The 10,668-nt window shown below is 43.3% G+C and overlaps 3 protein-coding genes across 3 annotated transcripts; 1 reads left to right on the top strand and 2 right to left on the bottom strand.

Annotated features, from left to right (window-relative positions):
• Window position 1: 1 nt before the first annotated feature.
• Window positions 2–3,485, bottom strand: SERLADRAFT_459076 (uncharacterized protein; the record flags this gene model as incomplete). Its single annotated transcript, XM_007314677.1, has 21 exons — window positions 2–237; window positions 288–368; window positions 417–553; window positions 604–737; window positions 797–836; window positions 891–1,019; window positions 1,073–1,175; window positions 1,233–1,404; window positions 1,456–1,467; window positions 1,528–1,644; window positions 1,697–1,741; window positions 1,795–1,906; window positions 1,983–2,084; window positions 2,141–2,163; window positions 2,215–2,312; window positions 2,371–2,510; window positions 2,565–2,589; window positions 2,640–2,692; window positions 2,741–3,063; window positions 3,128–3,218; window positions 3,267–3,485. The coding sequence occupies 21 exons, from the start codon at window positions 3,444–3,446 to the stop codon at window positions 162–164; spliced, it is 2,193 nt and encodes a 730-aa protein (XP_007314739.1).
• Window positions 3,486–5,252: 1,767 nt separating this feature from the next.
• SERLADRAFT_459079 (uncharacterized protein) lies at window positions 5,253–6,199 on the bottom strand (the record flags this gene model as incomplete). The annotated part of the gene is made up of 8 exons (XM_007314678.1): window positions 5,253–5,302; window positions 5,362–5,458; window positions 5,512–5,589; window positions 5,646–5,680; window positions 5,731–5,828; window positions 5,887–5,904; window positions 5,954–6,002; window positions 6,067–6,199. Coding segments are annotated over 8 exons (522 nt in total), but the record flags the coding sequence as incomplete, so codon positions are not given.
• A 229-nt stretch (window positions 6,200–6,428) lies between these two features.
• SERLADRAFT_413401 (uncharacterized protein) lies at window positions 6,429–7,553 on the top strand (the record flags this gene model as incomplete). The annotated part of the gene is made up of 10 exons (XM_007314679.1): window positions 6,429–6,610; window positions 6,675–6,684; window positions 6,749–6,768; window positions 6,819–6,851; window positions 6,909–7,005; window positions 7,067–7,092; window positions 7,157–7,184; window positions 7,224–7,280; window positions 7,346–7,422; window positions 7,488–7,553. 10 exons carry the CDS (start codon window positions 6,557–6,559, stop codon window positions 7,551–7,553), a joined length of 468 nt encoding a protein of 155 aa, XP_007314741.1.
• Between the last annotated feature and the right edge of the window lie 3,115 nt (window positions 7,554–10,668).

Consider the following 10,668-nt stretch of genomic DNA (forward strand, 5'->3'; position numbering starts at 1 on the left):
CGTTCGGTGCATCTCAGTAACATTGCTTTTAGGCCAAAAGACCCTGACAAGCGAGCTGACACAGGTTTGGAGGTTTGAGGTTTGGTATACCACAACAGCCAGAGAGACCGAACTCTAAGTCAGGATAATACAGTACAGCAGGAAAAAATATGTATCATACATCACACTAAGTGGTGTTTGGCATAATTATCTAATCTAGAAAGAATGTCACTTTGTTCTTCACGGGATTTTCGGGCGCTGGGCTTAAGATTAATATGAGACACAGGGATGCGTCAATCATCACGCACAAGGTCTGAGCGAAGCCAGGCAAGTCAGTAGGATTATTTATCATGCCGAGTTCAACAAGAGCGATTTGACGGGAAGCCAGCCTGTGGCAATTCTCAGTAAAGAACTACTCCTGAACAACCGGCACCTACTTTGACTTGGGACTTGGGGGCATGCTGTGGTGTTTCCTGTGGGGTGGCCAATCTGGAGCGGGGACTTTAGGTTGCGTTGCAGTGTCAACATTATCAGACTTCTGAGCCCTTCTTGCTTCCTTTTCTTGTCTCTTTTTCTGCTGATATTATAATTGACTCTATAGAACCAGCATCTGATTAATCATACCTTCAAAGCGTTCCGCGCTCGTTCTTCTTCGATCAGACTTGGTAAGAGCACGTCGTCGTTGCGATGGCTATATTTTACACCAACGAAATTCAAAGTCTTTTGAATTTCGTCCTCTTCTGCCACTTGTGGGGGATCTGCGTCCATCATTGCACTGAGAACAAAAACAAGGCAAAATATATACCAGACAACTAACCATCGTCGAAAAGAAGGGCACTTAGACCTTGCAAGTCTGCCTATGAAAAGCCGTGTGATCGAGCGATGTCACACCTGCCACTCATGACACTCACCTCTTCCTTGCTTCCTCTTGTATCTGCTTCGTACACCCATTTTTCTGCACTCGGCTTCTGCTTTTTAACTTTGCCAGCACCAAGATGCGCGAGCGCCCAATCCAGTTCCACAATGGAAGCTCTTTCGATCTGTTTGGGAAAAGGGAAGCCAGAAAAAGGAATACGTTTGAATTATGCCTTACTGCCATTTTTGTAGCCAGGTTTGTTTCATGAAGCTTGAAGATATTTTTTATGCCAAAGAGTTCGCCGTGTCTGTGGGTATCACCTTGGACACCTTGAAAGTATCTGGTTGTACAAGTAGGATTAAGTATTCATGAGGACATTGAATATGAATATTCGGACCTTGTTTGTATACTTGCTTGATATCCAATAGCCATCTGTTGTTGTTTATAAAGTTGGCGAGCATATATGAGCTCCTCAATTGAACCTGCCCCCAAAAGCCGATAGACGGATACATCGCGTGTCTGGCCAAATCGATAAGCTCGATCCATTGCCTGTAGATCATGCGCAGGGTCTAATGCATAGCCAGTGAGAATCGGGTTAAAATATATTGTTAATGACATACTCCAATTCGGATCTGTATGAAGACTTATTCAAACTCTACGGCTATAACGCAAATTCACAAAGATCAACTCACCAAAGATAACCACTTTGTTAGCACCAGTCAGATTAAGTCCAGTGCCACCGGCCAGCGTAGATATCAAGAATATGAATATATCTGAGTCCCGATGAAACCTGTCGATCATCGGCATTCCTGTGCAGTGGTGGTTATATGTGTTTAGTATAATGGGTCCACTCAAACATACTGTCTGCTTGTTTGGTCGATCCATCCAATGTCAGAAAACCATAACCTATGCTCAGCTGCAATGATGTCATTATGAATAAAATGAAGCTCGATACTAACTGTTGGATTTTAAATGGAACTCGAGCATATCAAGCAGCTTGACAGACTTCGTGAATATTAATACCTTGTTTGAATGGTCTTTCCTCCACTCTGTCAGTAGAGTGTTCAGCACCTTCCAAATTTGATGGTTAGTTTGGTATTGTAACAAGACGATCCGATTCGACGGGGTAGATGATTACTACACTCACCACCCATTTTCCGCAAAACTGTGGTTGCAGCATGGCAGTTCCATACTTCGGAATGCACTCCATAGAAAAAGCCGCTTCACTTAATTCACGATGTCTGACAGTCTATAGTTGATTTTACTTCAATGAGGGAAGCCACGAAAAAAATTTATAAAAGGTACCTGTTCTGCAGTATCATTTGGAGCTAAATCAAGATGAGCACAGGCACAAAGGGGGACAGAGAGAAGATCCGTACCAGGCAATATTAAGGCTAAATGGTTAGATATTTTAATGAGAATGGACATGTACTTTAGTACATCTCCTTTTTCTATTGCATGACAGCACTCTTTACGCCTGGGTAAGGGCATCAGTAATAGTAATGAACACGCAACGCTGGACACAACAGGCGTACTGTTTCCTGGAACCACAGTCGCATAGCTCATCTTTATGGATCATATTCCGGACAGGTTCCATTTCCAAGATTCGCTTGTAAACGGTAATCTGGGTAGGAGTCAAGGGACAGAAAACAACCTCGTCTGTTTTCGTTGGCAGCTGTGAAATATGGGTTTCCTGGAAATGTTTGGGGGCACCGAGTACGGTCCTTACCTGGTCTTTAATAATGTCTTTTGTTCTTCTCCATTTTAAGCCTGGAGCACCTTTACCAGCAAGTGATCAGCTTACCTTCGCTTGAAAAATAATGGTAGTAGTTTATCTTTCAAAGTCCTTGCAACGATCTGTCAAACGTTTAGCGATGATAATGATATCGTGATTGTAAATACTACCAGTGCCTTTGCTCTCTCCTCTTCAGTTGCCCCAGCAGATTGCCCCATCGTCAATGGTTTCGTTACGTAACCTTTCCATTGTTTACCAGTGCCTAACCGGCCGGGGTTTGTCCAATCCAAAATTGTCCACATTTCTGCGTAAGAGTTCTGGATAGCAGTACCTGTCAAGCCAAATCTCCTCTGACAAGTAAAACGGTTATATGCTTCGGTAATTTTTGATCTTGGATTTTTCACTCGGTGGGCCTCGTCCACAATAATGCATGACCACGCAAGATCGTCAAGTCTGGATATGTCACGACGAGCTAAATCGAATGATGTGAGGACTGTCCGTTCCACTTAGTCATGAGGATATGTATGGCATTGTGTGAAACGTGATTAACTACTTACCTACATCTAACCTTCCCATTTTGAAGTCTGTCAGAACCGACTCTCTTTGACTCGGCGTATTCGTGTATAAACCAACTTCGAAATAACCCCACTTCCTTCCGATAAGGATAACAGCAATTAAAATCAGGGATTGACATACCACTTGGAATTCCCTCTCCCAATTGTGAACAACAGTGCTCGGAGCAATAATCAGACAGGTTGGCCAGATTGCGTCGGCAGCAGGAAGTCCGCGTTCTTCCCTCCATTCACGGCCGTCCTGTAATTTAGATACATGCTTTCGCCGACGCTCAATGTCTCGCTTGTCACCATATTTCTTCATTACAGCACTTAAAAAAGCAATAACTTGGACAGTTTTACCTGAACCATTCGTCAGTATAAGCATGATACTATAATCACAAAGAAACTCGCCCTAGCGATTATCAACATGATGAGAACGACGACTGAATCATGATCATAAAAAAACGCACCAGGCCCATGTCATCACCAAGTAAACCTCCTCTGCCTTCATTATATCTCTCCCACAGAAATTTGGTTCCATCGCGCTGATACTCTCGTAGATATGTGTTGATAGATGCAGGGACTATGATACTGTGCTTGTGATTTAGAACTAGGGGGCCAAGGGGACTTTGTCCTCGCCCCAGTGAAAAATTTGGGCGAGGATAGAATTCCTGATAAAATAGTTAACCAGGCTCCCATAACACTGATGATCAACGCACTGGAATGGCACGTGTGTCCGACTCCGACTCTGACTCTGTTATTGAGTCAGAACGCACTACAGGGGACGGACGACCTGGAACTGATATGGCCAACTGAGAATCTCCTACACAGTATGTATGTTTTGACACTCACCGCTCCCCTTGTTTGAAAGCACTTCAGGAGATGAGGGCATGCCCAAATCAGACTCTGGATCTGTAGCCGAATTGTCTACAAGCAACACATACAGTCGATATCACCCCCCACAGGTTGCGATTTCGGACTTACCAGGGTCAAGCACCTTCCTCCGCTTGTTTGTGGACGTTTCTAGAGGTGACGAACAAGACCTACGTTTGGTGGCTCCTGCGATATCTTCGAGTCCAGACTCAGAATCTGGAGGCATAATAATAAATATGAGAAAACGCAGGTCGGTATGAATACCTGTTGTGGAGTCATCTTCAACATGAGCTGGAGAACCCTCAGTAGCAAGTGAATTTCTAGTTGATTTAACAAAGTCAGCCAATGTTTTCAACACAACGGGTTTATCTGTATCAGATTCGCGTCCTGGCTCGGATGTATAGTCTTCTTCACTTATTTCTGCCCCTTTGTCGGATATTATAGCATCATCCTCTGATGCTGAACATAGTTCTATGTCATTACCTGTAGAGATATGGGGTAAGAAGTCGAAGTTATATTTGCTTGAGATCGTACCAAAAAATTCCAAAAGCGGGTTGACACGACGACGTATTTCTTTTGGCCGCTGGCTGGCTGTGGTACGATCAATATTCCAAAAAGACTGAATGAAATGACTCTACACACGGTTTACTGAAGATGAGCCTCGTTGCTCTGAGTCGCCTTTCCCTCTTTGGTGGACTGTGGAGTAAGCTGACGATGCTCTTGAGGGTTTTGATTTACGCCTTTTCTTGGGTTCATACACGTATACACCAGTGTTGAATTCAGGGTCTGAATCAAGTTCTGTTGAATAGCATTGAGCGACACTAGTACTCGGTAGGTCAAGTCTACATACCAAGAGGGGCTGGGATGGAGCGCAAATTCCCTGCGTAGTTTTTTGAAGGATACTATCAATAGTGAGTACGTTGTATTCGCCAGAAAGTACCAACTTTGATTGTATCCAGGTAACCTTGTCCTTTTCTCGATTTCAGACATGGCGGAATATTCAAACGTGCATGAAACACTTCAAGTTAACGTCGCGCTGGAAATTAATCACGTCGATGGTCACGTGATAAACAGTCACAATATTCTAAATCCACGTTGATAATCAATATCTCAAAGTGAAAACATTCGTTATTAACACAAATACAGGACAGGATACATCGACAATTTACTACACATGCATGGATAGTGAAACTTGAAAGATAGCCCCATCGGTGAGCATGAACTGAAAGATGGGATAACAGGGCTGGCTAATCGAAAGCCTCCTCCGCACTACGGCGGACCAAACGACGGACCTTCTTCTTGTAGGCTAGTATAGTAAGGTGAGATTGAATATGAAAGGTAACAGTGTTTGCAATCAAGCATACCAGCCATATCAGTGCGGACTTCCTTTGCCGCATCCACATTAGCAGGGCTGTCTGTGTTTGGAGTGTCCGATGACAGCAGAGAAATGACGCTCAGAAGCTTGGATTACACCATAAGCCATCGTAGGATCTAGTACTGAGAAATGGTCTTACAATAGATTCAACGGTGTGAACTGGCATCCATCTCTCGCCCGCGTCTTCATATCCATATTCATCGTGACCAGGCTTATGCTAGAATATGGATGAGCCGATCAGCAGGAATAGATTTGTATAGAAAAGATACTTGCTAGGATAGATACACAGACAGTACCATCAGAATAGACTATAAGGTGATCAGGCCTGACATCTCGGACAGGCCACCATCAGACTCACTATTGGGGTGCCACATTGGAGTGATAAATCGCATCGTTGGTGGAAGCAAAGGAAATTCTGACGGAAAAGTAAGGCGAGCTTTGAAAAATCCTCCTTCACTGCGTAGGAAATAAATAATGAACTACGAGTTTACTTCGATATACAAGACCAGCCTACTAGAGAGTATCCGGAGGGCTAGAGAAGGATAAGACTTCGTGATGCCCATAGAGTGCGATCTACATACCCAATAATCAAGATCTCCCATTCATACAAATTGTTTTCATCAACAAGTCCTTTTCCCGTCATTCTGTCAGGAATCGGTTGAAGATCGAGTTCGTGGAGAGAACCTACACTAACCTGCCGAAAATCCCTCTACAGGATGTTTGGTGAGCTCAGCAAGCTGGCGGCGAAGTAGAAGAGTGTTTGACGGTGGAGGTGTTCCGGGCTTGGACATTGCGTTGCACAGGACAGAGTTCGCAGATTGCAGGTCGAGGTCAGAGGGAGAGATCCTTTGTGGCTATCTGCATCGAAGCAAACAAAGTATAGACATATTCGTGGGAAAAGGATAGTCTCCCATAGACAGACCTGATCGGAGAAAGAAAGTCGTTTCGGAAAAGGAGAAGCCGATCCGGCAAGTGCCTACCATTTAGGAAGTCGTTCCTCCTATCTCATGCATGCCACCTGAAAATCTGTCAATTCGAAGGCAGTAAATACCTGCCAGAAATTGACATTTTCTTGTTCGACGCCCATCATAATGATCCCGATTATGATGAACACCGACACAGCTATAATATGAGTATTTAAATAGGGCAGTTTATCGCATAGTGGATACAGAATTATATCCAGCATGGCCATATTGACGAGCTCCCAGGAATTTCTTTCTGACCTGCAGATTACAAAAGTAAGAGCCGTTGCGACCTATAAATTCTTACATTCAGAATAATGGTGATTATACGTTGTTTTAGTACTTCAATGGTAAGTACCTCAACTTTAACCTAAATGCTACACAGAATTAACTTCGTGCTGTGACCCCCACCAGTCGCTTTTCTAGGAATTTGGGTAGGAGAACTCTGTATCTTAACTGGCATCTAACTGAACGGTATACATAGGTATTAGATTATTGCGTTACATTCGAAGACGAAGTGGGAGCTCCACCCTCAATGTTTACGTGCGAGATAATACTAATCAAAATATAATAGGTCCGCTGGGTGTGGGGACGAAAATGGGATTATACGCGATTAATATTCATATTTTCGCGCTACCTACCATTTTTCGCTGTTATTGTGACTATTTGTGGTATGTTAATCTACTTGCCACTCCTACTTTGGTTTTCCCTGATGTTGAACAATGAGGTCAGTCGCCATGCAAAACCCAAATGGTAATGTCAGTATCTAAGCTTCAAACCATACTATATCTCCTACATTTTACTGATATTCAATTTCAAAAGTGCAAGACCTACAATAGTGTTTGGGAAGGTGGGTTGCATCATACCGTACTTCCAATTTATAAACAAGCTGACTTCCCGCCTATCGCAAAAGCTGCCTGCGCTTTGGCTATCATCTCCACAGAAGGTCCGTATATCTCATAATCTCCACTAGTTGAGACCAACATAATATTCCAACTGGATATCTCATAGCCTTGCTTGCCTTGCGGACTTACGCCTTCTGGAATCGAAGCAAGAAATTGCTGGTGTGCCTGCTTGTTTGTGCTGCTGTGAGTTCCTCATTTTAGTTAAGCTTGTAACTGGGTTGAGAAAAATAATCTTTCATGTCTTTCAGCTCTTTATTGCGGTGGCTTTTGTCTTGTCAACCAAAATACACGACTCCCAGAGCTCTTGTGAATAAGGACCTTTATATCTATTGGTGATTTTTTTGTAATACTCATCTTGTTCTCACAGTAAACCCGACAGGATGTCTTTTTACGGGCGACAAAACGGAAGCCATCAAATATGCATTTCTCGTGTTATATGAGTGCTGTTAGTTTCGTCTCATCGGAACGACTGTAATATGCAGTCTTTGGTTGGCACTGGTTACTGACAGCACTCACTCAAACATACTAGTGCTTCTATTCCTGACTACATACAAGATGGCCAAACATTACCATTCTTCAAAGAGTGTATTAATTTTAACTTTCTATCGCGGCAGTATGGTGAACATGGGCAGCATAATTGGTTTGTGGTCACATCTTAGTGAAGTTGTTTTGTCCTGAAGTAGGTGGTTTTTTTTTGCATATGGAAAACAGTCATATCAATTGTGAATATCACCGGACTGGTTACTTTTCCGGTGGGTTTTCCCATTTACACATAAGTTCTTAGGATCAATCTAATTCATATTCACACTTAGTATGGATATACGCAGCTTTTTTCCTCGTATGTCTATTGTCTATTGTCTATACTCACAATTTACCCTGTCCCCCACTATGGTTACACCCTTATCTACACTCGCTGACATCATCCCTTGCTAACAGACTACAGCTTGTCGTACACAGCGTACTTGCATCACGTATCCTCTTCAATCTTCGTAAAAGTGATGCACATGAGCTTTATATTACTAACAATAGCCTAAGTATGGCTCCGAGTACTCTCCTTTTTGCAGACCCAGCTTAGGAGGTAAAGGAGTAATGCATCTTAGTGAATGTGACAAATTTTGTGCCAGGAATATATACTAGTTTTTCAGTACTGTACAAGAAACTCAGTATTGAAAAACAACAACTGAGGTATAGATAACAAGATCTTTGTAAATGAGTGCCAAGGTTGTTTACTACAGAGATCACAGTAGGGAATGTACTACTTTAAAGAGAATGGACAAGAGGGTGTACTGTACTTGTATGTAGTGACAGAGATGTGATAGAGTGTGAAGAATCAGAAGAGGGAGCATAGAGAAAGCAAGTGATTGGGATAAAGCTGGAGCTTTGCAGCCCCAATCCATATGGGGTGTCTGAGCCTAGGAAAGGAGCCAAAATGAGCCGGATGTGGGTGGGAGGGCATCTTCCTTGCCCCTCCATCACACCTAATGTCACCATTTTCTATCTGCTTCCATTGCTGATCTGTTGACCACCATGTGCCACTGCTAATACCAGCAAAGCCCCGGTGTCGATGATGAGAAATGCTGTTAGAAAACCACACACAAAAACAAACTAACACACAATCCTCCCAGATTCCACAGAACTTGTTTATGGGCTTTGCCTCCTAGAACAGTGGAGTGGTCTGGTTGTTCGTGGGGTGGTACATATAAAGATCCTTCAAAGTAAAACCCAGAGATGTATGAGTGTGGGTTTTGAGGAGGAGGGATAGTTGAATTTATAGAAGATAGGTGCTTAGTGACGAGTATAAACGAGCACTACCTTGCTAATCGTAGCACAAGGTAGGTTTGAGAACGACAATATGACGAGGTTCCCAGTGATAGCAGGCTCCTGACGCACAAACTGTAGTGCTCAGAAGGACTCTAATCGAAAGGGATAACAATGACTTCAAAAGTGGGAAGTGACGATGACAGCAATTAACAGTGGTAGCAGTGGGAAGTGTTGTGACCACACTGGATCACAAGTAGCAGAGAGTAGTGAACTTGAGATTAGAGAAGAAGTCTGGATTCGAGTTCTTGTTTTTTTTTTACAAGGTAAAATACAGGGGTTTATATAGTGAAAGAAAAGTAGGCTATGCACAGTATAGCTGTGCAAAAAGAATGAGAAAGAACATGAAGGAAGGAATGTACACTGACAAATCCTGCGTAGGTAGTACAGGATAAGATTGTCAAAAAAAGGAAAAGAAAGGGATAGAACAATAAATGCTGTGAGTAATGTCACAGGTTTGTACAGCCATAAAGTAAAGTCCAATAGCAAAAAGAGAGCAGGAAAATCATGATGTCATGGAAAGATGCAGTAAAAAAAGGGCAAGGCAAAACACTATCAGTATCAACACAGTTCCTTTATTGTCAGTCAGGTATTCTAAAAAAATATGTGTCCATAAAAATGATTCAAAAATCAAAAATAATCGCACTGTAAATGAATGTTCTGCTGAAGAAAAAGAAACTGGAGCCACCGGTCCACCATCTAGTCCAAATCTGACAGTTCCATGGCCTTACCAATGGACTGGTTGTGTTGGACCACCTGATCAAACGAGGGAGGGAGAGGAGTAGTTCCAATTTGGAACAAGTGAGTCCCAGGCAGCGTATGGTAAGTGTAGCTGTAGCGAAGACGATGGACAAAAGATAAGTGTACTCAAGTGAATGGGACAGCGATGAACATGGGCAATACAAGGGGATGAACCTTCTCCAGCTCAAAAACTACCCACCCACGCTCCAACCAGGCAAGACGAGCGACCGATGTTTTGATAGTATATGATGGCAGATTGATGTCATGAAGATGGACCTTTTGCCCTATTTGGACCGGCCGCTGGGGCTTTGCTGATATCAGCAGTGGCATGTGGTAGTCAACGGATCGGCGACGGAAGCGGATAGGAAGTGGTGACATCAGAAATGGTGGGGGTGCAAATAAGATGAGGAGGAGGAGGGTGGAGGTGACGAAAAAGTGGATTAGAATGGGGATCCAAAAACGACCGTCGGGTGAGAATAAAAAGGAGAGGAAGGGGCCCATGGTGGTGCTAGGCAAAGGAAGGGGAGTAAGGGAAACGACAAAAGCAAGGGCGCAATGCAATGTGTAGCCAGTGGCGACGCGAAAATTTGCCGAAATGCCGAAATGCGGAAAGTACCGAATGGAAAAGCAAAGGTGAGCGTGACTGGATTGCCTAATAGAGGTGATGCTGATCAGCCACAAGATTGAAAAAGGCAATATTAATTACTATTCCACGTGGCACTGTGCCTGTGTGGCGCAAAGGCGAGTCTTTTTGAATATTTGCTTTGTTATTGACACCTGTCCATGCTACCAATCAACTTTGGTGCATGACAGCGCTCCAGGCGACGGCCCTGTAGTGCTCTGGGAGAAGAGACACATTATCATATACAC

The sequence above is a fragment of the Serpula lacrymans genome, assembly GCF_000218685.1.
Source record: "Serpula lacrymans var. lacrymans S7.9 unplaced genomic scaffold SERLAscaffold_3, whole genome shotgun sequence".
In the NCBI taxonomy this organism is placed as follows: Eukaryota; Fungi; Basidiomycota; class Agaricomycetes; order Boletales; family Serpulaceae; genus Serpula; species Serpula lacrymans.